This window comes from Cervus canadensis, chromosome 28, assembly GCF_019320065.1.
Source record: "Cervus canadensis isolate Bull #8, Minnesota chromosome 28, ASM1932006v1, whole genome shotgun sequence".
Classification (NCBI taxonomy): domain Eukaryota; kingdom Metazoa; phylum Chordata; class Mammalia; order Artiodactyla; family Cervidae; genus Cervus; species Cervus canadensis.
Window position 1 is genome coordinate 19,084,956 of NC_057413.1, and position 26,243 is coordinate 19,111,198.

A 26,243-nucleotide genomic window follows, 5' to 3' on the forward strand; every position below is an offset into this window, starting at 1 on the left:
CACACCCCAGCCCCCAGTTTATTTACCGGGTTCAGTGAAATCCAAGTCCTGAGTACCTGGTTACCCTCTCGTTCCTATCCTACTCCTCCTATATCCCCAGGAACACTTGTTCTCTTCCCTGGCCCCTCTTTAATCCCTGCTCCTCTGCCTCCCCTCCTCCTGACCTGTGACCTTGTCACCCCCTCCCAGCACCCAGAGCCAATACCTAGACCCTAGCACCCTGAGGAGGCTGCCTGTTTCATTTCTGTCACATTCCATGCACCTCTGTCTTGTCCAGTCCCAGACACAAAACCTGCTCCCCGCCTGGGGGAGCTGACGGTGACGGATGTGACCCCGGACTCTGTGGGCCTCTCCTGGACCGTCCCTGACGGTGAATTCGACTCCTTCGTGGTCCAGTACAAGGATAGGGACGGGCAGCCCCGCGTGGTGCCTGTGGCCGCCGACCAGCGTGAGGTCACCATCCCCGGCCTGGAGCCCAATAGGAAATACAAGTTCCTGCTCTATGGGCTGGTAGGCAGGAAACGACTGGGCCCCATCTCCGCTGAAGGCAGCACAGGTGAGCCCCGGGTTCCCCCGCCCACAGCCTTTTCCAGAGCTGTCTTTCATCTGAGCCCCCAGAGCTGGCCCCGGGGTTTCGACATGGCAATCATAACACCAAAAGCAAATATTTATTGAGTCCCTACTGAATGCCAGGCACTGTTCTAAGCATTTATTTCCTTCAATCTCTTATTGGCAATATAGTAAAAAGAACTCAGACTTTGGAGCCAAGCAGACCTGTGTTCAACTTCTGATTGCCAGCTATGTGGGCTTGGACAGGCCACTTTTTTCCCTTGAGCCTCAGTTTCCAGACCTGCATTATGGTTATGAATAATACCTAATGGGGCTCAATAAATGTTCACATCCTCCTCTGTCCATTCCAGTTCTATGGCAAGAAGTGGAAAATATGGGAGGGTTTGGCTGCAGAAAGACTATGGAAAAATCTGGTGTCTTGTGACCATGACTCAGCCCCTTGAGGAAGGGGTGGAGGTGGGTCACTGACCCTTACCCCACCTCTAGGACCATGAGTCACCCTGGCCAGACAAGGATGGGGCACATGGCCAGCTGGGGGCTGGGGGTCTCAGACTCCATAATTATCTTCCCCAAACCCTCACTGTGGAGACTGGATACAGGCTTCTCCAACCCTCATCAGTCAGCACCCACGCCCACCTAGACAAGTCCCTTATGTGCTCCGCTCTGCCTGTCATCCTCTCAGCTCTGCCCCTGGCTTCTGCCTCTGACCCACCCAGCCACCCTGGTCTAGTGAAGTTAGTGCTGACTGGAAGCAGGTGGCAAGGAGAGCCCAGGCTGATGGCAAGGCAGGGGGAGGTCATGGCCAGCGATGGGAGCCCAGGAGCTTGGCTGGCTGCCTGGGCCAGCTCTGACTGTTTGGGGACGTCTCCCTGACAACTCAGACATCCTCTGGGCGCCTTTCTCAGCTCTGGCCACATTCCAGGCTCTGGGGGTCAGGGGTCAGGGGAAACTGAGGCCCTTCCTGCAACCCCAGCCTGCCCTTTCTCATGAGGTGATCTTTCCTGCATTTACTGCGCCCTTATCACAGAGAGGAGGCAGTGGGGGCCAGAAGTTTGGACAGTGGCCCCCCAGAGGCAAAAACTGGGCTCCTTTGGAAGGGCGGGGCTGGGACAGCCTGTCTCCCCAGGTGGGGGGAGGACCCTCCCTCCTCCCAGAAGTTGCCAGGGCTGAGATAAAGGCAGCTCTTAATTAAGGGTTTCTCCCCAACCCCCACTCTCCCCACAGCCCCCCTGGAGAAGGAACGGCAGCCCCCACCCCGCCTGGGGGAGCTGACAGTGACGGATGAGACCCCAAACTCCCTGCGCCTCTCATGGACAGTGGCCCAGGGCCCCTTTGACTCCTTCGTGGTCCAGTACAGGGGCACAGACGGGCAGCCCCAGATGGTGCCTGTGGCTGCAGACCAGAGGGAGGTCACCGTAGAGGGCCTGGAGCCTGGCAGGAAATACAAGTTTCTGCTCTACGGGCTCCTTAGAGGACAGCGCCTGGGCCCCGCCTCTGTCCTGGGAATGACAGGTGAGCAGGAGGCCATGCTGCTTGGTCCCTGAAAACCTGCCTGAGTGCATATCCTCAGGCCTTTGTGCTGCAGGTCAGGCAGGCGTGGTCAAGGTGGAGGCGCAAGGGGGCCCTGCCCAGGGCTCAGGAGGAAGAGCCTCAGAACAGTGATCGAGGGGTCCGTCAAAAGCAGAGCCAAAACAAGCAGAAAGACAAAGCCCGGGCAAGGGTCCCTAACCTCCCGCCTCCCCGCCCCTCCCCCCCACCCAGCCCCACAGCTGCCAGCTGCTCCCTATCACCCTACTGGATCTTCTCTTACCTCCCAGCAGGCAGCGGCCTTGCCCGGATAAGGCAAACCCCCTCCCGTGGATGAGTCAGGAGCATTTTCTCAAATGGAAAATTACTGGAAAACAAGGCAGGCAAGGAGCATAGAAAGCAATAGGAGTGACTGCACTGATGGAGTTCCCCTTCCAGACTTCCTAATACTGCCCCCTCCCCTCCAACCCCACATCAGCCTGGCTGATGGGATTCGCTCTTCAAGTTCTCCTGCCAGTTCCATCCTCAGGTCTTCACAGCAGGGAGGCCCATGTGCCCTGAGCTCAGAGAGGGACTGAGTGAGTCCTGCCTCATGCCAAGGCTCAGGCCGCCCTGGGGGGTTAGGGAGGTAGCAGGGCCAATGCAGACATCTAGAGTGGGGCACGCTGAGACCTCGGGACAGAGAAGGAGAAAACAAGTGAGGGATTCAGGCAGCATAGGAGCCCCACAGAGAGGCCATGGGGCCACCAGGCTGGCGCTCAGAGAGGCCCGGGTGGTGGTGGCGGGGGAGTCAGGGTTTCAGCAAGGATGCAGCACATTCAAGAGAAGGAATCCGATGCTAGGAAAGCCTGCGTCCGTGTCTTCTCTCCACTTGGCTGCTGTGGCCAGGATGGAAAATCCCCCCACCCCCAACCCCCGCCTCAACCTGAGTCCTGACACCCTCCCTCTCTGGAATGTCAGATGCAGTGGGTGGGCCCCTCTGCACCCCCGACCCCGCACTCAGCTTCTCCCTGGGCTTCTCCCACACAGCCCCAGAAGAGGACACACCAGCGCCCTGGCGCCCAGCCACGGAGGCCCCCAAGCCCCCTGAAGGGCCCCGCCTAGGGGTGCTGGCGGTGAGGGACGTGTCCCCGGACTCCCTGCGCCTCTCCTGGAGCGTGGTCCGGGGCCCCTTCGACTCCTTTGTGGTCCAGTATCAGGACACAGATGGGCAGCCCCAGGCCTTGCTCGTGGGGGGCGACCAGAACAAGGTCCTCGTGTCCGGCCTGGAGCCCAGCACCTCCTACAAGTTCTTCCTCTATGGCCTCCATGAAGGGAAGCGCCTGGGGCCTGTCTCAGCTGACGGCACCACAGGTACCGCCCGGAGAGGGACTGGCGTCCTGGCCTTGGCTGCCTCTAGTCTGGGACTGGGAAGGCGAAAGGGGGTGCCCAGAAGTGGTGCCCACAGGGAAAGAATGTGAGGGGGCGCCACGGAGGGAGGAAGGGGTGCTCCGGCAGGCCTTGGCCCAACACGCGTGTTGTCATCATGGGTCTGACCTGTCATTATGGGTGGCAGCCCCTCACTAGCCCCTTCTTACAGAAAGGAAATGAGGGCCAGGAAGGGACCTGCCGCAGGGCACCTAGCTGGTGTACTTCTGTCTGCAAACCCTTCTCTCCCACCCACTCTGCAGGGCCAGTTCCTGCGGGTCAGACCCCCGGAGAGCCGGGGCCCCGGCTGTCCCACCTGTCGGTGACTGATGTGACCACGAGTTCACTGCGGCTCAACTGGGAGGCCCCACCCGAGGCCTTTGACTCCTTCCTGCTCCGCTTCGGAGTCCCATCTCCAAGCACCCTGGAACCGCAGCTACGTCCCCTGCTGCAGCGGGAGCTGACGGTGCCAGGGACACGGCGCTCAGCTGTGCTGCGGGACCTGCATCCAGGGACCCTGTACACCCTTACATTGTACGGGCTGCGCGGGCCCCACAAGGCTGACAGCATCCAGGGCACAGCCCGGACCCTCAGCCCAGGTGAGGCTCCATCCTGGGCACAGAGGCGCCCTGCCCCAAAGTGGGGGTCCTGTACTTTGTAGGGTGGGACCTAGTGCCACAGGCAGAGCGGGAGTTGGTGAGTGGTGGAGAGCTTGGAATCTGCAGAGCAGCTTCCATTACCAGGTCCAGAGGAAAGGGGGGTGGTGGTGAGCATGTCTGGAGTCTGTGGGGCCCCAGGAGAAGGAGCCTCCCCACCCCGTTCCCTCATCATCATTCCTTTGCACATCCCTCCCATCAGTTCTGGAGAGCCCCCGTGACCTCCAATTCAGCGAAATCAGGGAGACCTCAGCCAGGGTCAGCTGGACGCCCCCAGCGTCCAGGGTGGACGGCTTCAAAGTTTCCTACCAACTGGCAGATGGAGGTAATATCCTTCGGCCTGTGTCCTTGCTCTTTACCCCCTGCACCCTGCCTGCCCCGTTGTTCCTCCTTGCCTCCCCGGCCGCCTCCCTGCCAGCCCACTGTGTGTTTCCAGGGGAGCCACAGAGTGTGCAGGTGGATGGCCGGACCCAGAAACTCGAGGGGCTGATCCCAGGCGCTCAGTACGAGGTGACTGTGGTCTCCGTCCGTGGCTTTGAGGAGAGTGAGCCTCTCACAGGCTTCTTGACCACAGGTGAGCGGGACTGGGACCCCGGGCAGGAAGTAGGGGGAGAAAATAGGGCACTGGTAGGAGTTGAGAGTGAATGGGGAAGGGGAGGGGAACGGGGGTGTTGGAGGCTCCAATGGCAGACAAGAAGTGCATCGGAGTTTGGGAAGCTGACGGGTGGGGAACGCAGACGGGACCAGCTCTGAGCACCACCCCCTCCCCGTCCTTCTCCCAGTTCCTGATGGCCCCACCCAGCTGCGGGCACTGAACCTGACTGATGAATCCGCCCTGCTGCACTGGAAGCCCCCCCAGACCCCGGTGGACACCTATGACGTCAAGGTCACAGCCCCAGGGGGTGAGTGAGGCTGGTTGAGGCCTCTGGGGGGTACTCGTTCAGGGAGGGGGAGTGGAGGGCAGGCTGGGCTCCAGCAGGGCAGCGCTGATACCCGCCCCCTCCCAGCCCCTTCCCTCCAGGCCTCAGCCCCTGGCAGCGCCATGGACTACCCCCTGCAGGGCCTGGTGACCCACACCAACTACACGGCAACCTTGCGTGGCCTTCGGGGCCCCAACTTCACCTCCCCAGCCAGCATCACCTTCACCACAGGTGTGGTCCATGAGGTGCATGGGACGGGGGGGAAGGAGCAAGAGAGCCAGGAAGGGCCTCATCTCCATCTTCTCTTCCTCCTGCTCTCAGGGTTGGAGGCGCCCCAGGACTTGGAGGCCAAGGAAGTGACCCCCCGGACAGCCCTGCTCACTTGGACGGCGCCCGAAGTCTCCCCAACTGGTTACCTGCTCAGCTTCAACACCCCAGGGGGACAGACCCAGGTGCCCCAAGCCCTGCTCCTCAGGCCAGCTCCCTCCCTGGGTTTGGTCCAGAGAGGCTGCCTCTGCTTCTGGGGGTGGGCACCACCTCCCTCTCCCCTGACCACCTCTTGTCTGTTCCGTAGGAGATCCTGCTCCCAGGAGGGGTCACCTCTCACCAGCTCCGCGGCCTCTTTCCCTCCACCCCCTACAGCACATGGCTCCGGGCCATGTGGGGCGACAGCTTCACTCCCCCCGTGTCCACCTCCTTCACCACTGGTACTCGGGCCCTGGGACCTGAGACTCGGGGATGACTGGGTAGCAGGGGTATAGGATCTGGATAAAGAACTGGCCCCTCACTCCTCTCCCCAGGTGGACTGCGGATCCCCTTCCCCCGGGACTGTGGGGAGGAGATGCAGAACGGGGTCAGCACATCAAGGACCACCACCATCTTCCTCAATGGCAACCGCGAGCGACCCCTGAACGTGTTTTGCGACATGGAGACCGATGGGGGTGGCTGGCTGGTGGGTGGCGGTCAGAAGCCCACGGGGTCTGTACCAGGAGGGGTTGCCAGGCCGGGAGCCACAGGCTGACAGTACCTCCACCTACTTCCCAGGTATTCCAGCGCCGCATGGATGGAAAAACGGACTTCTGGAGGGACTGGGAGGACTACGCCCATGGTTTTGGGAACATTTCTGGGGAGTTCTGGCTGGGTGAGTGCCTCACAGGGATTGAGGGACCCGGGAAGGGCTTGGGGCCCTGTGGACTCACACTCCCCCATGAGCACAAACTCCCCACCCACAGGCAATGAGGCCCTGCACAGCCTGACCAAAGCCGGCGACTACTCCTTGCGAGTGGATCTGCGGGCTGGGGACGAAGCCGTGTTTGCCCAGTACGACTCCTTCCAAGTAGACTCGGCCGATGAGTACTACCGCCTCCACCTGGAAGGCTACCACGGCACCGCAGGTGAGGGCTCAGTCTGGGAGGCGGGCAGGGAGAGCCGGGAGAGAAGAGAAAAGGACCTCACTGCTCCTTCCACGCCCTGCCAGGGGACTCCATGAGCTACCACAGCGGCAGTGTCTTCTCTGCCCGGGACCGAGACCCCAACAACTTGCTCATCTCCTGTGCCGTCTCTTACCGAGGGGCCTGGTGGTACAGGAACTGCCACTATGCCAACCTGAACGGGCTTTATGGGAGCACAGTGGACCACCAGGTGAGAGGTCTGGGGGGCCGCACCAAGCTGGGGGTGCTTGGGGCTCCACCTGCCTGGGTGTCTGTGACACACACCGTGATAAGTCATTGAATGGCTCAGCGCTTCAGGGCCCTGGCCTGTGAAATGGAACAATAATGCCAATCTCACCAGGTTATCTTGAGGAGGAGATGATTTATTGGATGTCAAGGGAGGGGTCAGGATTCTGCTTCAGTCCTTTGCAGTTGAGGGTTTAAGAAGGAAAAGGGGAAACACAATGGCTGATTTCTGGAAACATCTCCCCAGAGGTGAGAGCAGGTGGGAGCTGGATGTCAGACACTGACTCTCTCCCAACAACCCCCTTCCCAGGGAGTGAGCTGGTACTACTGGAAGGGCTTCGATTTCTCCGTGCCCTTCACGGAAATGAAGCTGAGACCGAGAAGCTACCGGCCCCCGGGCAGGGGAGGCTGAGCCGCCGCTCACCCCTCCAGCGCCCCACCATGACTGCCGAGCACTGAGGGGTTGCGCCGAGAGAAGAGCCAGGGGCCACCTTGACCATCCAGCCACCAGGGGAAGCCTTCTCCACCCGCGATCTCACAGCACCATGTTTACAGGGGGGAGGGCAGGGGTTTGTATGGGAGCAATAAAAGGAGACACCGAGGCACGTGACTGGCCGAGTCCTCCCCCCCCCCAACTCCTCCCCCATCACTGGGCACTGGCGCTCTCCCAGGCCCCGTCCTCCACCCCCCGGGGCTGCAGCCGCACCTGGAAAGGCTGGACCTTGAGGTTGACGCCGCAGTAGGGATCCGGCTGCAGCGACGGCAGGGCGCCCACGGGCGGCGGCAGCAGCGTGAAGGCCTGCAGCAGTCGCAGGAGCACCACGAAGAGCTCCAGGCGCGCCAGCGACTCGCCCAGGCACACGCGCGCCCCGCAGCCAAACGCCAGCGCGCTGGGGTTCGCGCCTGGCTCCAGGAAGCGGTCTGCGGGCGGAAGGACCGATCCGGGACTCAGAGGCCGCCGGCCTCCGGCCCCCGCTGCACTGCCACCCGCCACCGCGGGCACCCGCCCCACCACGCACCCGGCCGAAACTCGTGCGGCTGCTCCCAGACGGTCTCGTCCAGGTGGGCACCTTGGAGGTTGGGGATAACGACCATGCCCTCAGGGATGTCGTAGCCGAAGATGCTGAGGGTTAGGGTTAAGTTAGAGGCCCGCCGAGGCCCTGCTGGGGCCTTGCCCGTTCATCCCTAGGCCTCCGGAGTCACCTGCTAGGCCGCGTGGTGCGGTGAGGCAAGGCCAGGGGCACGACCGGCCGCAGGCGCAGCACCTCCGCGATGGTGGCGTTGAGCAGAGGCAACCGAGCGCGGTCCTTGTAAGTGATTCGGGAGCACGAGGCTCCGGGGCCCAGCTCACGATCCAACTCCTCCTGAAGGCGGCGCTGAATCTGGGAAATGGAGCCCCAGTCCTGTCACTGGCCAGCCCCCAGCTGACAACCTCCACCGTGTGTGTGTGTGTGTGTGTGTGTGTGTGTGTGTGTTGAGTCACTCAGTCGTGTCCGACTCTTTGCGAGCCCATGGACTATAAGCCTCCAGACTCCCCTGTCCAGGCAAGAATACTAGAATCGGTTGCCATTCCCTTCTTCAGGGCATCTTCCCTAGCCAGGGGTGGAACCTGAGTCTCCTGCATTGCAGGCAGATTCTTTACCATCTGAGCATTAGGGAAGCCCAAACTTCCACCACTCCCTGGAGGAACTCACATGAAACTTTGTGCCAAGTAGGAGAACCCATGCCAACCCCACTGACCCACCCCAGTCCTACCCCCACAACACAGCCTGCATTGCCATCAGAGAGATAGGTTCCCGCCACCCTGGCCAGGCTGCCAGGAAGGATCCCTAGCCTGCCTCCAGGGCATACCTCAGGGTGGTGAAGCAGGAACGCCACAGCCCAGGAGAGGGTGCTCGCCGTGGTTTCAGTGCCCCCGATGAAAAGGTCCACCACAGACATGTGCACGTGTCCTTCCAGGAGCTGTCCGGGGCCCTCTTCTACTCTTTGCCTCCCTACCCCCTGGAGCATGTAGTCCATCATATCCCTCCACTGGCCAGCCACCATGCTCTCCTGGGGAGGGGAGGAGGAGCCGGCCTGAGTGCCTGGCTTGGGGAGCGTGTTGAGAGGGTGCCGGCAAGTCCAGGACTGCAGGGATGGCCCAGGAGCTGCCTGACTCTGGGCAGCAGCGTCACCGCTGCCGGCTGAGGAGGAGCCCGGTCCACGCGCGCTTCCCACCTTGTGGCGCCTCAGCTGCTTCTCCACCATGTGGTCCCTGTTCTCTATGGCCTGCTTCAGCCTCCAGAGCCCAGGGTTGGGGAAGAACTGGGGCAGAGAGTAAGAAGGTGTAGCTGCTGGCAAGGAAGCCTGTTCCCCATCCCCACCCTTTCTCCTAGGACCAGGCGTGTCGGGGCTGCGCCTCCTCACCCTGAGAAAAGGAACCAGGTCCAAAATCTGGATGGACCAGTGGTCCCAGGTCTTCATCAAGTCCTGAACACAGTCGTGAAAGGCATGTACTAAGGTGTCCTCCTGCCAGAAAAGGAGGAAATCCTTTCAGTGCAGAACCAGGAGAGGATCAGGGAGGGGTTGCAGGGGGCAGGGGGAGGGGGGCAGGCACATGTGAGGGCAAGAGAGCCTTGACCTTATCTCCAAAAGTGAGGTAACAGATGATGCTGCAGGTGAGGAGAGAGAATTCCTTCTGGATGGTCACGGGGGCACCAGCTTGGACTCTCATGCGCTGAAGAGAAAGAACATGAACTAAATAGAGACCTGGGATGTCCCTGGTGGTCGAGAGGCTAAGATTCTTGCTCCCGGTGCAGGGGGCCCAGGTTCCATCCCTGGCCAGGGAACTAGATGCCACATGCTTCAGGTAATATAAGTGAAAAAAATAGAGGGGCTTCCAGGAGGGGTGAAGCTGACCTGGGCTGACTGTGAGAGTCCAGGCTCACCTCGCAGAACTCCTGGGTCAGCTGCTCCACCCAGGGCTCCATGGAGCTGCGGATACCCAGCAGCAAGGCTGAGCGGGTGAGTTTCTTGTGAGCCTTCCAGAGCAGAGAATAGTCCCCCAGAGAGATGTCCTGGCAGCGCTGAGACACCAGCTTGTCTGCGAGTAGGGGTTGGGGGTGGGAGAGTCGACTTCACCAAGGAAGACACAGGCCTGACCTCCCCTGCCTCCCAAAGCCCTGCTTCTCCCCTCAAGCAGCCCCTTACAGGATGGTATCTGGGGTCTGCCGGCAAAATCCACCCACTTCCTGATCATAGCCTCCTCGATGGTCCTCTTGGAGTTCAGCACCACCACCTCTGGCCGGGGGAGTGGTAGGAAAAGCAGGAAGTCAGCAGGAAAGGACACCCCCAACCCTCCTCACTGTTGTGGGTCAGGAAGGAAGCAGACCCTCACCTTGCAGCCCAAGGCGAAGCCTGTAGACAGGCCCGAGTTTCTGAGTCAGGCTCAGCAGATGGATGGGGAGGTTGGGCTGCAGCAGGTGCAGGAAGCCGGGGACCAGAGGTGGGAGGTGGAGGTTTCTGAGCTTCCACCGGCCCCACAGCAGGTGAGCGCCGGCTAGCAGGGTGAGCAGCAGCAGCAGCCCTGCGAGGACCATGGCTGGAGACCCAGGCAGAGGCCCCGGCCCCGCCACTTATAGCTCTCCACACCTCCAGCCATCTGGCTACTTGGGCTGTTCTGAAGCCTCCCTCGACTCCTTCCCTCAGGTCCTTGCCCACTGTCCCGCCCACAAAACAGTACATTCCTGCAATGGCATCCATCCTCTTGGCCTTCGAAAATCCAATATCAAAGAGCAGGCCTTTTCCCATTCATCTATCAAGAGGAAAGGAAAGGAAACACAACCCTGACCTTCTTCAACAGCCAGAATCAGCTTTCTATCAACCGTTCAGGAAAACATGTCCCTGAGGCCTCTCCCACCCCCCCCCCACCCCCAATACAGCCTCACCACCACCTTGGACCAGCTTCCTGCCACGGGGTTTGTCTCAGAGAGAAGAATGACAATCCATGCCTAATGTGCCCTCCCAGATGGCCTTTAAAGCACGAAATGAGATGAAAGTGATGTGGTTTTTTCTTTTAACTTACAGATAGGGGAACCACATGTCCTGGTTTGCATGTGTTATCCCAGGTTATACCTATAGTCCAAGGACCATCAGTAATAGTGCCTCTTTTTATGCTCGAAACTTGAAGAATTAAATGTTTCCCCAGTTTAGAGCTCTTACCCTGTACCTGACGCTCTTTGCTTGCAAGGAAAAGAGACCCACTTGAGCTAGTTTGAGCCAAAAGTAAGAATTATTATACAAATACAGGGATATCTCACAGAATCCAAGAGCAGGCATGTAGCAGGGACCTTCTTGGCCTTAGAAAGCCAGGGATTGTGAACTAAAGAGCCCTAGACGCATGGCTGCTTCCTCATGCTTCGTTCCTCCTCTTTCATTTGTTTATTATTCCTGGCTGCACTGGGCCTGTATTGCCATACCTGGGCTTTCTCTAGTTGCGGTGAGCAGAGGGTACTCTCTAGCTGTGATACTCGGGCTTCTCATTGCAGTGGCTTCTCTTGTTGTGAAGTGCAGGCTCTAGGCACGTGGGCTTCAGTAGTTGAGGCTCATGGGCTCTAGAACTCGGGCTCAATCCTTGGGGCCCACAGGCCTGGTTGCTTCACAGCATGTGTGATCTTCCCAGACCAGGGATCCAACCTGTTTCTTCATTGGCAGGTGGATTCTTAACCACTGGACCACCAGGGAAGTCCCCTCCCTCTCTTTGTCTGCAGTCCTCTCCTCGCACTGCAGTCAAGCTGCTTGTGCTCCCAGGTGCAGGCGGCAGAGGACTGCTTTCGGGGTTAGACTCCACAGAATACGGGTCTAGCCCCAGGACAAGAGGGCTTTAATGGTGTGGTCAAACATGCCCCTCATTGATTCCAAAGTCCTCAGGAAGGAACTTGATAGCCACAGCTGGGATCAGGGGCCCAGCCCTCTTCAGGGAGATGTTGCCATGAGGGCTGGGGTCCCAGTGGACTAAGTAGGGCTATCAGGGGCCACTGTTGCGGGTGAGGGGGCAGTGAAGGACTCACAGGAGAGGTCATGCTAAAGAGGGGTGGCAGGACTCAGTGGGAGGCTGGGGCACCTAGGAGGTGGGGTGAGAGCTTAGAGCTGACCTGAGTTCACACATTCCCCAATACTCCATTCTTTCTCTGCCAGCTGACCTCAGAGCTTTAACCAGAGCATGACTCTGCCACCAGAGAGCCTGGGTCAATATCCCAGCTGTGGTGCCAACTAGCCTAAAGAGTTCACTTTTCGGGGTCCTGATAGGAGAGGCTCAGCTCAGCCTGGACCCAGGCCCAGGACTGGGAGGGAGAAAACATGGGATTTCTGGGATTGGACAGGAACAGCCAGCTCCTTCCTCATATTTATCTCAGGCCCTACATTCTGTCTTGCCACAACTATATCTGAATGTTTGACTCTTATACGTGGCTTTATGCCACCACCATGCTGACCAGATTACGGGAGAGATCTGATGGGCAATGACCAGGCCATGTAGACAATAGCCCTAAGAAGCCTCTGAAACACTGAGGAAGGTCAGAATGCTTTTGTAAAAAAATATTAACTTATTTGGTTACACATGGTCTTAGTTGCAGCATTGGGAAAATTAGATCTGCAGTTGCAACATGCAGGATTTTTTTTTTTTAGTTGAGGTTCTTATCTGTGGCATGTGGAAACTAGTTCCCTTGGCAGATATCGAACCTGGGCCCCTTGCATTGGTAGCACAGAGTCATAGCCACTGGGTCACCAAGGAATTCCCAGGTTAGAACTACTCAAAGATTCATGGAATAGGAGGGGACTCTGTTCAAACGAAGAGTGACCTGGCCTGCTGGCCTGCTTGTGAACACCGCTTCATAACTGACACCATGTATCTTGCCAAGCTCGTCTCTTCCACACCACTGCCAAATCCTAATTCCAGACATGATAAATGATATACAATGCCCCCAAAAGTGCTCCATTCTGTCCCCAGCCTCTGGGCTTTTTATGTTTTTTCTTCTGCTTCAAATACCCTCATCTACTCCTACTCCCTTTGCTTCACTCATCAGCCTGCAGAGTCCAACTTAGAGGTCACCTCCTCCAGGAAGCCTCCCCAGCCCACTTCTCAAAAGCCCTCAACTGCTCAGAGGCCCCACAGAACCGTGCAGCTCCTTGACCTCACACCATTCACACAAGATAGGGATCTGGAACAGGGCATGGCCTGGAGTGAGAGGTCCACAATTCCTGTTGAGTGACTGAATGGCAGGCTGCTGAGTTAGCTCAGTTTCCCTCAGAAATGACCTCAGCACACTCCTCTAGATGAATTCCTAGATTAGCCCTGAATACCCAAGAAGTGCTACCATAATGGGGGAGAGCTAGGCAGGCAGGTGGGGAGGGTTGACCCCGGGGAACAGCAGTTCCCTCAGAGTATTAAGAAACACCAAAGTTGGCCTTACAGTCTGTTTGAAATCAGTATCTAGATGAAGGCATCATCAGACCTGAGGATTGCACAATTCTGGGAAAGTTACGTAATACTGCTGATAAAGAGATCCAGTGTCAAACAGGCTTTCAACAGAGCAGGTCTCGGTCAGAAGCAAGACCCCAGAAGCGGCACGGGCATGAGCACAGTGGGGGACATGCGGCTGGGGAGCTGCTCATGAAGCAGAAGGGCTGAGGTGCCTGGTGTGCAGTGCCCGCCTGAGGCCCCAGTGACAGGCTGACAGGCACAGGGAGTGCCCTTCGGGCAGAGTGAAAGGGAGCTCTCAGTGTGGACACGGGATCCTCTGAGCGCAGGGTCAGCTGCCCACCATGGTCACTATGTGGCACCAGGCTCCCAAGGGGTCGCCTGGGGAAGGAGGGGTTCAGGCAGAGCTGGACGCTGCAAGGGTCACCCAGGCTCTGGGAGCCTTAGATGATGCCAACCCTGGCCTGGACCCCCCAAAACCTGGAGCAGGTGGTGGGGACGCTGGTCTCAGTCCTGGAGATACACACGGACACTTTGCTGCCAAAGGCCTTTATTGAGTCCCTGGTTTTGCCTAGGGCTCTGGTCAGGGCACAGGGCATGGCAGGAGTCCAGGCACCGCCTTTCCGCAGCTCCGGCTCCTCCTGGGGAAGCTGGGAGCGCGCCCTCACACCTGGCAGCCCTGCATACCATACTCCTCGAGGAAGCTGTTGAGCTGGGCACAGGGTGTCCGATGGCGGGTGCTCTGGCACATGCGCTTGGAGGGCATCTCCTCGATCCAGCTGTTTGAGTCCAGCAGGTACTGGGGGCTGCGGGCAAAGGGGCAGTCAGCAGGGGTTAGTGGAGAGTCAGGAGCAGACCCTGAGGCACCTGGATTCTGAGGGCACAAGGGACCGTTTCCCTAGAGAGGCATGGGCAGAGGAGGAGATCGAGGGGTCCCGAGAACTCACTCTCCCTTGAGGTCGTAAGTGGCCCCATCCAGACCCATGATCAGATATTCTTTCCCAGGTTCCAACTGAAGGCGGCAAGAGGCTCGGACCAGGAAGTTTCTGGTCTGATTAGCGGTGGCCTTGGCATCCTTGGCTGAGGGGAGAAGGTCCACAGAGTCATCAGAGGGGAAGAGGAGGGGGAGGACAACAGGGGGCCGGGGGGCTCTGCGCCAAGCCTCCATTTGACCCTCACCACTCCCAGCGGGCAGGTGGGACTGCATTCCTGTCTGTGGACAAGCCCGGGGCTTTAAGCTCAGACTGGCTGCAGTTTCACTCTTCCAGGCGCCAAGGCCCCAAAGCCAGACCTCAGCTCCCCAGTATGGCCCCCAGCCCTGCCCACTTATTGTCCCCCTCTTACTGAAATGCAGGACTTGGGTGATATGGGTCTCAAAGAGGCGGAAAGCGGCCCTGCTGTCTTCTCGGAGAACCTTAACCTGGAAGGCTGTGGGGGGTTTAAGAGAAGGGAGGGAAGGTTAGTTATCCCCAGGCTAAGAGGACGGGAGGTCAGTGCAGAATGACAAGGCTGTCCATGGGCCTGAGAGGAGCAGGCGCAACCAAGAATCCTTGAGGGTGGGTGGGTCAGGGTCAGGGCCAGGGCCCGGGAGGGAAGACTGACCGTAGTCCACTCGGGGAGAGTAGCAGGCGAATTTCATCCGGTAACCCTCCATGTCCTGCTGCCCACGCTCCAGGGCCCGGCGCTGTCGAGGGCACTTCCCTGAAGTCAGGGGCCCAGGTGAGACCATGTAGGCCCAGCCAAGCCTCTTCCCACCCCTGATCCCCGGTCCGGTGTCTCACCCTCAGCACACTGGCAGACATCCGCAGAGCACAACGTGGACAAGAGTTTGCTCTTACGTGGTGCCCCATAAAACACAGAACATTTGTGCTCTGGAAAAAGCAGAGAGGGGCATTCATTAGGGCACTGGCCTCTCCCTGCCTCCCCAGTCCATGGACCCCCAGGACTCGCTTGCCACCCCTCACTGCCACCTAACCCCACCCTCCCAAGAGTCCCCAACGCCTCACCAGGGTTGTAGTAGTCATACAGGACGGCACTGGCTGGTTGTACCAGCCCCACGGGCACCTCCTGCACCGCTCCAAAGCCCACGCACTCCCGGGAGGTGGGGACCTGCCATGGGGGAGGCGGGGGGAGGGAGTCAGGGACCCACCTCTGGGCCCTGCAGACCGCTATGATGGATTTGCTTGGCCTGTTTGGTTCCGGTCGATCTTATCTTCAGTGTCCTTCACCATTTCTTACCTTCCAGCCTCGGGATTTCTAAAAACTGCTCCCCAAGGTCTCTGCTGACTTCACTGCTCACATGGTGACCTCACCCATCTCCGGGGCCGTGAGCGGCTTCACAGAGTCCCACTTCATGGACACATCTTCACAAAACTCTCCCTATCCTCAGGGCTAGCTTCCAGACCACCCCTGATTCTGACCTGGTCATTTCTGAGCTTCCCGCTTGTCCCTCCCAGAGGCACAGGCGCCAGCGCAGTCCCTTCCCCTTCTCTGTGCTCTCCTGGGGCGGTCTCACCACTCCCCAGACTCTGCAGGAGCATGGTTTCTGAACCAAATGTTCAGCCTGATTCTTGCATTGGGATTTTTGCAGGATGTATTAAACTCTCCCAGTTCCCTCTGCCTGCCCTCCAAACCCAATCACCCTCTCCGTAGCCTCACTGATACAACTAAGGCCTCACTTATCTCCTAGGTACCAGCAAGTGCTAGCCCTCTGCCGCCCTCTCTGACCCCGCCACTCATGTAGGCCCTGATTCTTCTCCTTATGGCCACACTGCTCCAGTCCGGCCTGGTATCCCACACGAGTTTCCTTCCTAAGCTGCACGGTGAGCTCCCTGACTTGACCTCTTCCTCATTTTTCACTGTGTTCAACCAGACCCCTCTGCCTGGTCTCAAGCCAACAGGGTCTGTCCCCTCTGCACACACTGAGCAGAGAGGGCCTTCCTGACCCACAAACACATGGTGAATGGTATCACAGTATTAACATACATTTTTCACATTTCTCTCCAAAGGTTACAATAAATATTCAAAAAAAATTTTGGAGGGCCATCAGAGAGTTGATAACTGTGTGTCAGTCAAATAAGGCCATGGGGGGGGGGGGTGGGAAAAAACTCATCTAGGTCCGCCTTCATTTTAAAAAAAAGACAAAACACACTTGAATATCATAAACAAACAAACCAAATAAAGGGGGAGTTCAACAACAAAAAAGCAGTCCCTCACGATGAATAAATTCAAATTTAAGAAAGGCGCTCTCTCAAGCCCTCCCCGGCTGACTGGCCCTGGACCCCAAGACACAGAAGGGGCTCAGCCCCACCTCCCTGCAGGCAGCGCGGAACCTCCCTGGCCAAGGCTCTGACCCCTCCTGTCCTGTCTCCCTGCTCACACCACAAGTTCTCTCCCAGAGCCGTAGCTGCTGATACACCTGCCTCCTGGGAGACCTCCTAACACGAGCTCAGGAAACACAGCGCCAGCTCGGCGCCCCTCTGTCACCCTCCTTGCTCACCGAGTCGAAGTACAGCAGGACGTGGGGGCCCTCGGTCTCAAAGTGGCTCACGTAACGGTCGGAGAGGGAGGTCAGCTGTGGGGAACGGGAGCCGGGAGTCACACGGAGGAAGCCCCCGGCCGCCCTGCACATCACAGGGCTCAGCAACTGGGGTTACCGCGGGGATAGGGCCGGGCTCCTGGGGCACAAGCGCCCCTCTGGGTGGCTGGTCACACCTTCTCCAGGTCAGCCCGCAGGGCATGGAATCCACTCAGGAGGGTGATGTCCGCAATGGCCATGCCCGATAGCCCCACCTTGCCAGTCCGCCTGTGGAGACACGTGCCTGTTGTCTGGGTCCCCCCACACCTGGTGCCAGGCTGTAGACACCACCTCGGCCCTGCGTTCCTCTCCCAGCCCAGCAGCACCCACATGCCCAGGGCCACCCCAGGGCTCACCAGATGCACACAGAGTACTGCACCCTGGATTCCCGTTCCTCAGCTGCCTTGGGGGCCTCCCTCCTACGGCGGTTCCTCCGACCGTCAAATAGCTGCAGGGGTGTCACGGGCCGGGAGTGGGCCTCGGGGTCATCCCCCGCTGGAGAGTCCTCATACTCGTATTCCTGGTAGTCCTCCTCAGCCTCCACTGTGAGGGGACAGCACTGTGGCTCAGCCCTGGCACCACCCCCTCAGAGACCCACAGCCTGTGACCCCAACACTCACTCGTGTACTCGACGTGGCCCACAACCGTCACTTCAATCTGAAGATCCTGGCAGGTCGTGTTTGTCATGTCCATAACATTGTAGCTTCGAAGAACCTGGCTCATCAAGGGGTGAGAAGGAGACATGGGGACACTTAGGGCCACAGACCTCTCTCCAGAGCCACATGGAAGGCCTCTGGATCCCTTAGCTCCTGGGCCAAGTGTTTTGAGGCTTTCTGCCCTTTCCCATTCTGCCCCTGGACCCATCCAGAAATACAAATGGACCCAGGTGTTGGGTGAGAGAGAGAGGGGGCAGGGTCCTGGCATGGGGGCAAGCACTGTACAGAAACACCGAAGAGGCTTTAATGGAAAGTTCAGGAAAGGCTGCTGGCCCAGGCTTGAAGGAGGAAAAGGAGTTTGTCATGTGGGACAAGATCCTGAAGGTCATTCAAAGGTAGGAGATGTGTCTACATAGGAGGATTTGTCCAGCTGGGGAGGTGGGCGGTGCTAGCTAGAAAGCTGAGGCCGAGTTACTGGGGAGGTGGGCTGTTCTGGAGTGAAAGCAGAGGCGAAGTTACTGGAGAGGTGGGCGGGGCTGGAGTGAAAGCAGAGGAGGAGTTACTGGAGAGGTGGGCGGGGCTGGGGAGAAAGCAGAGGAGGAGTTATGAGGACGTGGGCTGGGCTGGAGAGAAAGCAGAGAAGGAGTTACTGGGGAGGTAGGCGGGGCTGAGGAGAAAGCAGAGGAGGAGTTAATGGGGAGGTGGGCGGGGCTGGGGAGAAAGCAGAGGAGGAGTTATGAGGACGTGGGCTGGGCCGGGAAGAAAGCAGAGGAGGAGTTACTGGGGAGGTGGGCGGGGCTAGGAAGAAACAGGAGGAGTCTTCCCTGGTCACCAGGAGAAGCTTAGCATTGTGGAGGCCCCTAAGATGGCCCCTGGAGTGGCAACTGCGCTCCTGCAGGGATGGACTCTGTCAGCCAGACAAGAGACACAGGAGGAAGAGAAGGTTTGGGGCACAACCACGGCAGAGATGCTCAGAGCTCAGGGGAGACACTAGGGTTGAGGCACCAAGTGCTTGAGCATCAGCACTGAGGGGCTGAAGGGGATGACAGGCGCCTAGTGAGGGAGGAGAGCAGAGTGAGGGGCACGTGCCCAGGACAGAGCACAGGGAACCGCAACCCAGGGGTCTCCTCCTCCTTCCCAGGCCATGAGCTCTGCCTGCAGGTCTCCCACTCAACACCCCAGCTTCACCCTGATGGCCCCGCCGCCCAGTGCCACCAGCGCTCACCTTCAACGTTCCTTTGCTGTTTCCTCCCACCTCCACGTTAATCTTGCTTCCCAGGGAAAACTGTCACAAGCAGAAAAGGGAAAGAGATGTCAGAAGGGCACACTGTTGCTTCAACTTACCTCCTCCACCAAAATAACTCTACCTCCTCTCCCCACCTCACTTTTCAACACTTTCTACCTTCACCCACATTCTCTCTCCACCATCTCCTAAACCCTCTGTAGATGCTGCGTGAATCATTTTCAGATCAGATAAATGAAGCTCACAGTTGGGTAACTTGCTACAGGTCACAAAGCCAGTAAGTCTTCCCACAGAGTTATCAGAAAGAGGGGCCGTGGGGATTCATCAGGGGTGGCAGACAGGGGATGGCTTCTGGCCTGGCCAAGGGAGGCCCAGATGTCCCAGTCACCCAGGTGAGGGCATGGTTCACCTGCAGCTCCTCCTCCAGCTTGTCAACTTGGTGGTTGGTCAGCTGCAACACGTGGGACTTGAGCCCACTGCGGCCCAAGGAGCTGAGGGTCACGTTGAGCCCCTTCTCCTCGGTGGTGTGGGACGCGATCCAGTATGCAGACAGGGCATCCAGAGCCATAACAGTGTCCTAGGGAAAATGGACCAGGCCTCAGGTACTCAGTCTCAGGACCAGCCACCCTAGAACCCCAGGACAGCCCCTACCTGGGTGCTGCGGAATCCCCCTTGGAAGCTGCCTTGGCGGGTCAGCCAGGATGCAGCCTGGTCAGCCAATTCAGCCTTGCCCTCCCATAGCAGCAGGTGTAACAGGCCGTAGGCCGTGGTTTCAATCCACAGGGCCGGGGCCTGGGGAATGGGGTCTGCTGGGCTGCGAGGAGCCAGAGTGGGTGACAGGACGTTGCTTGGAGAAGTAGTGACTGAGCCCCAGTACAGCATATCTGGAGTGAAAGGAGACCCACAGGTGAACAGGGGAGGATCTTAGTCGTCTGGCCCTTTGACGCTGCCCCTTTAGTCTCTCCTGATTTCCCAGTCACCCCTGCGTCTGCTCTGATTCCCTCCGAGGGCCTCCATTCGTTCCGTTTCCCCCTTTGGACACACTCAGGGGTCTCAAGCTCTCCCAAGCCCCAGGCTCACTGCCAGGACCCCCTCACCACCAATGTCCTGGGCCATGGCCATGAGGTTGTTGTGGGCAACACTCCGCAGGGCCTCGGGGGCCTCGGTCAGTGACAGGGCGTAGGCCGTGATGGCGGAGGCATGGGAGCCCAGGAGCCCAGAAGTTACTTTCGCCCCCAAGAAGGTGTTTGCTCTTGAGATGGAATTTTCCTGGAAGAAAGTGTGTGTGGTGGGGAGATCTGTAGACTGGGCTTCTGAGGGGAAAGGGGATCAGCAAAGGGCTAACACGTGAGTGCCTTACCACTCTCCTCAACTGCTCTGAATTCTTGTCTGGGAAGACCGCCAGCCCGTGGTGAAGGGCAATGACCACGAAGGCTGTGAGCGCCACAGTCTCATCGCTTCCCACTAAGCCTCCCTGGTTGTAGTAGGGAGAATAGGGGGCATCAACTGGGAGTGGGGAGGGTCAGGACAACTTTTCCCTCCTGTGTTCTTGGCCCAGTCTCCCAGCCCCGTACCTGCATGCTCCTATCCATTACTGGATGGGGGTCATGGAATGAGCCATCATCCCGTTGCTGCGACAGCAGCCACATGGCCGTCTCCTGCAGCTTTTCTGGTGAGCCGCCTACCTGATCCTGGGCCAAACTCAATATCTTCAGCACAAAGGCCGTGAGCCTAGAGGGGAGGAAGGCATGGCTTGGGATAGCAACTGGATGCTACAGGGGACATGGGACCACTACTGGGGTTCCTATTTGCCCTGCCAAAATAGCTGGCTCTGCCCCCACCAGCCCTGGCCCCTCCCACATACCCAGGACACTCCCACAAACTCACCAGGTGCTACTATCCCGATGTAACCAAGCCCCATAGGAACCATCTCCTTTTCGAAACTCCTGGATCCGCGTGTAGCCTTGGAGAGGAGAGGCAGCTGAGGTCACACCGACTCCCCCACTGCTGTGGCCAGGCCACGCTCTCCATTTCCACTGGGGACCACATCTCTCTTCCCCCCACATTGTCGGCAGATGGTTTACCATCTGAGCCACCAATTTTCTATCAAGATTTTTCAGATACAGACAATAATGAACTTATTGAACAAGAAAAACAAACAAACAAGTATTCAATGGGATAAGCACTCCTGGGGCCTGCCAGACTCCTCCATCCATGGCATTTTCCAGGCAAGAATACTGGAGTGGGTTGCCACCTTAAAGAGCAGGTTAGCACAGGTCCACAACTTATCTGGGGAGAACTCGAGGGGAGTTACAGTCCCTTTACCCAGCAGGTTAACACCCTCACGTGCTAGTAGAATTTGTGGGTACCATTCCCATTCGGGATTCCCTGGTGGCTCAGATGGTAAACACTCTGCCTGCAGTGCAGGAGACCTAAGTTCAATTCCTGGGTGGGAAGGATCCCCTGGAGAAGGGAATGGCAACCCACTCCACTATTCTTGCCTGGAAAATGCCATGGATGAAGGAGCCTGGCAGGCTACAGCCCATAGGGTCACAAAGAGTCAGATATGACTGAGCGACTACACTCTAACCCCCATTTACCACCATGACAGTGGTCTCTAGGCCTACACTCTGATACATACTCCACAAAATGAACACAGGTCCTTTTACATGATTTTCCAGCTTGTGATCCTCCATCCTGATTAATGGAGACCTCACCACCGTCTGGTTTTGGAGATTGTTCTTCTTCATGAATATCTGTAGCTACTTCCTCTCCCTTCCACCTAGCCATGACCTTTGAGGTCATATATGAATAGAATAAGCCTAATATCTGCAGGCTACAGTCCATGGAGTCACAAGAGTTGGACACGACTTGGTGATTAAACCACCGCCAATGCCTGTCATTTTTCCAACATTTATTCTTACAATCGAAGACATGCATCTTGGCTTTTATTTCACAGAGTCTGTATAATCTCAACATCCTAATTGTTCTTTGTCTGCTCTCCGGGTTCTGAACCACTTGTGGAGCATCACTTACATTTCCAGTTATTCTCACAGAACACATCACTTGGGGTCTTTGCTCTCTGGCTTCCGGCTGGGTTTGTCCTTAGGAGGCACTGCAGGGACCATCATGTGGGAGGAGAGGATTCAAGGCATGGATGCCCCCACACTTACCTCCAGGGCTGCACAACAGTAATCCCTACATACCTCTATCTACAATGGTAACATATGTTCAGTGACCCCTCTGGGAGGCTACAGCTCTGCTGGGATCTAGAAACAAATGCCTTCTGCTGTCCCTTCAGTCTAGAGGGAGTAATAGCTTCCTGCTATTTCTAATTCCAGGGGGCTCTGCCTCCTATTGCTGTTAGCTGCCGGCATCTCTATAAATAGCCTGGTCACTAAATTCTCTCCAGTTAGCTCTTTGGTTCTGCCTTCTGTGTCCTTCTTTAGGACATACCATATTTCAGACACTCAAAGGTATAGATTATCAACAAGAATTAACACATGTTATAATATTCACACACCCTCTTAATGTCAAATTTGGCTTACCGTAATATAGTGCATGGAGAAGTGCTCTGGTAATCGAGTCAGAAGGAAAACAAGGCAGAAACAGTTTGGTTATTAATGTGTGAAATTCAGAGACTCAATGAGCAGCTGCTGCCCTGCCTAAAAATTACTGCCCGCACACCCCAGTTTCTTCAGAAGAGGAGAGAGAAAGAAAAACATGGATGGAGCAGTGCCTCCAAATTTCAGAGGGAAGAATTCTGGCATAAAATTCTTCACCCAGCCAAACTATTCATCAAACCAAAGAATAATACACTTTTGGACTTCCCTGATGGTCCAGTGGTTAAGAATCCACCTGCCAGTGCAGGGGACACGGGCTCGTTCCCTGATCTGGGCAGGTTCCACATGCTATAGGGCAGCTGAGCCCGTGCATCGCAACTGCTGAGCCTTTGTGTCCTAGAGCCTGTGCAACAAAAGAAGCCATAGCAATGAAAAGCCCGCATGCCGCGAGAAGAGAATGCTCATGCCAGGCAATGAAGACCCAGCACAACCAACAATTAGTTAATTAATAATTTTTAAAGAATTAAAAAAAAATAAGCAAAGGGCTGTTCAGAGGGTGGTAAAGGGAGATCCTAGGAGGGTGGCTGTCGTCCAGATGCAGAATAATCCAGTCCAGGTGGGGGCATGTCAGAAAGGCCCAGGAGGATATTTCCAAAAAGCAAAAACTGATAGAACACCCAAAGTACCCTCACTTCTTTAAAGAGTCATACAGATAGAAGAATCATCAGAGTTCTATTAGTGACAGCTTCATAGAACATAATGAGTCAAAAACAAAGGCAATATTATCAATTCAGGGAGAATAAGATGTTGTGCAGAAAAAATAGTAGAGTTTACGTGTGAGTATAATAGTCACAGGATAGAAAAAGCTGAATGAACTAAACATGATTGTTATACAAATAAACTGGGAAAGTGAAGGAATGTAAAGAGTGCAAAAGAGCAATGACTATCAGCTATTGCATCAGCCATTGAGTAATGCAGGAGACTGGTTGTGACCAAAGAGTCAAAGGCATCATATGTAGAGATTTGGATGTAAAGCCAAAAAAAATCAGCTAAAGATATTGAAGGTGGTTGCCAGTGGGAAGACAGAAATTTAAAACAGAGAGGATTACAATAATAGTCTATTTTATGAGAAACCATGCACAGATATTTGACTCCTTAATTTATTGGTAATAAGTTAATTATTATCCATGTATTCTAAGAAAACAAAAATAAAGTTAATGACTAGTGTGGCACAGCTGCAACCACCTCAAATATGTTAATACTTTAAATGGTCTAAACCACAACTGGAAATAAACACGGTTTTTGCCATTTCATAGATGAAGAAACTGAAGCATCAAGAGGGAAAAGGGATATGTTGAAAATAAACTACACCTTCAAAAATAATAACAAAAAATAAAATAAAAATAAAGTAATTTTCAAATAATAAAATAAGTTACAGAACACACACAAAAGGAAAAGTGCCATTGTTGCAGGAAGGGGGACCCCTTCCAGGGCCCGAAACTGGGCTCTTGTCTAACACTCGGAAATGAACTGTCCGAAGAGACACATCTGCTGACAAAGCAAGAAATTTTATTAGGAAAGGGGACCAGGGTGGAGAGCAGTAGGGTAAGGGAAACCAGGAGAACAGCTCTGCCATGTGGCTCAAAGTCTTGGGTTTTATGGTGATGGGATTCGTTTCCGGGTTCTCTTTAGCCAATCCTTCTGACTCAGAGTCCTTCCTGGTGGTGCACACCTTATTCAGCCAAGATGGATGCCAGAGAGAAGGATTCTGGGAGGTGGTTGGACATGTGGTGTCTCCTTTTGACCTTTCCTGAACTCTTCCGGTTGGGGGTAAGCTTTTTAGTTCCGTGTTCCTTACCAGGACCTCCTGTTGTAAAGCAACTCATGCAAATGGTTATGATGGTGCCTGGCCAGGGTGGGCGGTTTCAGTCAGTGTGACTCCCCTGACAACTCCCCGCTGAGAGGCTTCATACTCAAGGTACTTCTTGGGAAATGGGGCGGAGGTCTGTTTCTTCTGTAACTTCTTCCTCTTGTGCATGGTCAAGGCCTGCCTAGCAGAGCAGAAGTCTCTCTCTACCTGATCTAAGTCAAGGTATTTTTTTTGCCTGAAACCAGCATCCACCCTTGTAATAACAGCAATTTAGTTTGAAACTAAATTGGCTTCTCTCAGAGATGAAATAGACAGGGGCCAAACAGGAGACCTAACAGGATGGTCATCACAGAAGGCCGGAAACAGAAGGCAACATTTAGGGTGAGGTCTGCAAGGTTTGTGACCTTTTTTGACTGGTTGCTGGTGAGGAAACAGAGCTGTGCTCTGGGAATCTTGTGTTCAGTCTGAAGTTACCATCCTCCACCTGGGTGGAGGCTCCAGTTCTGTAGAAGAACTCAAAGACATTGTTATACATATGTTTTTTTCGAGTAGGAGCCAGGACCCTGTCTCAAGGCTGTACCACCATTTGATTCTTTCTCCTCTGTTTCTGTATCCCCTCCCTTCCCTGATTAGCAACTGTTTGGATCCACCCTTTGGAATTCAGGGAAGGTCAAGGAGGCTGAATGAAGCCTATATCCTACAGACAAAAAATGGAGAACACAAAACAGATTTGTACTCCAGAGCCCGGGAGGAAGGGAGCAGGGGGATGAGAAGACAAAGATGTTTCCAAGAAGACAGAGGAGAACAGAAGGGGAGGCCCTGGGCGGCAACAGGAGGGAGTGGGGCCGTTACCGGGAGGTTGAGGAGTATGAAGTCTCTGTCTGAGCTGAGGCTGAAATCCACCTTCCGGGAGCAGAGCTCATTAACGTGGGATGGGTTCCTCAGGAACACGGATCCTCTCACCACCTGTCCTGAAGGAGCATCCTGGAGTTTCACGGCCACAGACAGGGGGACCCCTATGCGAACCACAGAAGGAGAAAACAGGAGCAACCTGGGAAGAACAGGTGCGAGTCAGCAGCCAGCCTCCACCCCTCCCCCCAAATCAGGACCCTCTGAGCCCACTCTCCCCTCGCCAGCCCTGGCCCTGTTCAAGCTTTCTGCATCCTGCCTCCAAGACCTGGGCTTCTGCAGAGACAAGGCGAAGAAGCCAGACGCCCAGATCAGACCCCAGAGCAGCCTCATGGCTAGAGGATCCGAGGGGTTCAGACCCTCCTGCCTGCCTGCTCCTTTCTCGTTACCCCAGGGCTTGGAGCAGAGTTTTGACTCTGGACCTTGCTCCTCCCCTAGCCCAGATAAGCCGGGAAATCATGTGACAAGCAAGAACTGCAACTGGCCCCAGACCCAGAACTGGGACGGGGGCTTCCCAGAAGCCTTGAGCTCTTGAGGGAATCTGAGGAAATCATGGCCTGGAGAGAGACTGAGTCCTTCCCTGTTAACCCCTCTCATTCCAATGCCCCGCTACCAGCACTACTGGTTGGGTCTGGGTGCCTGTGTGTTTATAGCATGTACACACATACATCTGCCCAGGAGGGCCCCATGTGGCTCATAAATGGCTCAGACACATGGCATCTTTGTTTATCCCAGAAAACAAGATACTAAGAAAACTGTCTCTTCCTGCCTGTGTATGCATGCTCGGTCGCTCCAGTCATGTCCAGCTCTGTGACACGAGGTCCGTAGCCCACCAGGCTCCTCTGTCTATGGAATTTTCTCGGGAAGCATACTGGAGTAGGTTGCCATTTCCTCCTCTAGGGGATCTTCCTGACCCAGTCTCCTCAACAGGCAGATGGATTTGTTACCACTGAGCCACCTGGGAAACCTGTCTCTTACAATAACCCCCGCAAAACCTGAACTACATCAGCTTTTTGCTTTTTGTAGGTTCTAACAGAAATTCTGTTGTTTGGGAGATCAGACACATCCTCACCCTCCCACAGGGGAAACTGGCCTTAGTGTCCCTTGTTCCTCTCTGATCAACAAGGCAAAGCTCAGGGCCCACTTTGGCTTTACTTCTACCCCTAAACGAAGTGCCCAAACTCACATGTCTCATGAAACAAAAGACATCCA

At 56.2% G+C, this 26,243-nt stretch overlaps 3 protein-coding genes across 16 annotated transcripts in view; 1 reads left to right on the forward strand and 2 right to left on the reverse strand.

Annotated features, from left to right (window-relative positions):
• The window catches only part of TNXB (tenascin XB), a 56,311-nt gene extending 48,953 nt beyond the window's left edge, over positions 1 to 7,358 (forward strand). For all 11 annotated transcript variants that reach the window (XM_043449519.1, XM_043449525.1, XM_043449521.1 and 8 more), the window contains 15 exons: positions 278 to 556; positions 1,795 to 2,082; positions 3,127 to 3,450; positions 3,768 to 4,103; positions 4,363 to 4,485; positions 4,597 to 4,734; positions 4,943 to 5,062; positions 5,168 to 5,311; positions 5,402 to 5,532; positions 5,655 to 5,787; positions 5,881 to 6,032; positions 6,125 to 6,221; positions 6,313 to 6,474; positions 6,558 to 6,721; positions 7,067 to 7,358. In XM_043449519.1, coding sequence (XP_043305454.1) covers positions 278 to 556; positions 1,795 to 2,082; positions 3,127 to 3,450; positions 3,768 to 4,103; positions 4,363 to 4,485; positions 4,597 to 4,734; positions 4,943 to 5,062; positions 5,168 to 5,311; positions 5,402 to 5,532; positions 5,655 to 5,787; positions 5,881 to 6,032; positions 6,125 to 6,221; positions 6,313 to 6,474; positions 6,558 to 6,721; positions 7,067 to 7,168 — 2,693 coding nt within the window. In that variant the 3' untranslated portion in view covers positions 7,169 to 7,358. The remainder of the gene's footprint in view (positions 1 to 277; positions 557 to 1,794; positions 2,083 to 3,126; positions 3,451 to 3,767; positions 4,104 to 4,362; positions 4,486 to 4,596; positions 4,735 to 4,942; positions 5,063 to 5,167; positions 5,312 to 5,401; positions 5,533 to 5,654; positions 5,788 to 5,880; positions 6,033 to 6,124; positions 6,222 to 6,312; positions 6,475 to 6,557; positions 6,722 to 7,066) is intronic.
• Positions 6,880 to 10,637, reverse strand: LOC122429310 (steroid 21-hydroxylase). 4 transcript variants are annotated; one of them, XM_043449534.1, is made up of 10 exons: positions 10,133 to 10,637; positions 9,946 to 10,035; positions 9,684 to 9,838; positions 9,377 to 9,472; positions 9,163 to 9,264; positions 8,974 to 9,060; positions 8,608 to 8,808; positions 7,960 to 8,138; positions 7,776 to 7,879; positions 6,880 to 7,677 (listed from the first exon to the last, which is right to left on the reverse strand). In XM_043449534.1, the coding sequence occupies exons 1-10, from the start codon at positions 10,332 to 10,334 to the stop codon at positions 7,403 to 7,405; spliced, it is 1,491 nt and encodes a 496-aa protein (XP_043305469.1). In that variant the 5' UTR covers positions 10,335 to 10,637; the 3' UTR covers positions 6,880 to 7,402. The 4 variants fall into 4 exon arrangements, with proteins under 4 accessions (XP_043305469.1, XP_043305470.1, XP_043305467.1 ...); XM_043449535.1 differs by lacking the exon at positions 9,946 to 10,035; XM_043449532.1 differs by having other exon boundaries at positions 8,974 to 9,264.
• Positions 10,638 to 13,746: 3,109 nt separating this feature from the next.
• LOC122429226 (complement C4-like) lies at positions 13,747 to 20,755 on the reverse strand. Its single transcript, XM_043449471.1, has 17 exons — positions 20,577 to 20,755; positions 20,264 to 20,420; positions 20,050 to 20,163; positions 19,787 to 19,958; positions 19,341 to 19,573; positions 19,099 to 19,266; positions 18,672 to 18,731; positions 17,411 to 17,504; positions 17,147 to 17,333; positions 16,928 to 17,018; positions 16,713 to 16,787; positions 15,220 to 15,322; positions 14,995 to 15,084; positions 14,816 to 14,914; positions 14,558 to 14,641; positions 14,161 to 14,293; positions 13,747 to 14,019 (listed from the first exon to the last, which is right to left on the reverse strand). The coding sequence occupies exons 1-17, from the start codon at positions 20,753 to 20,755 to the stop codon at positions 13,878 to 13,880; spliced, it is 2,181 nt and encodes a 726-aa protein (XP_043305406.1). The 3' UTR covers positions 13,747 to 13,877.
• Positions 20,756 to 26,243: the final 5,488 nt, after the last annotated feature.

Excerpts from the sequence above, each read along its gene's own strand:
- LOC122429310 (XM_043449532.1), bottom strand. The coding sequence starts at position 10,334 with ATGGTCCTCGCAGGGCTGCTGCTGCTGCTCACCCTGCTAGCCGGCGCT. Across the intron at positions 9,473-9,683 it reads TGACCCAGGAGTTCTGCGAG|CGCATGAGAGTCCAAGCTGG; the intron begins GTGAGCCTGGAC and ends CTTTCTCTTCAG. Across the intron at positions 7,678-7,775 it reads GCCGCACGAGTTTCGGCCGG|ACCGCTTCCTGGAGCCAGGC; the intron begins GTGCGTGGTGGG and ends TTCCGCCCGCAG.
- LOC122429226 (XM_043449471.1), bottom strand. The coding sequence starts at position 20,755 with ATGTGGGGGGAAGAGAGATGTGGTCCCCAGTGGAAATGGAGAGCGTGG. Across the intron at positions 14,915-14,994 it reads TGTCTGCCAGTGTGCTGAGG|GGAAGTGCCCTCGACAGCGC; the intron begins GTGAGACACCGG and ends CCCTGACTTCAG. Across the intron at positions 14,294-14,557 it reads CACCCAAGTCCTGCATTTCA|CCAAGGATGCCAAGGCCACC; the intron begins GTAAGAGGGGGA and ends TTCTCCCCTCAG.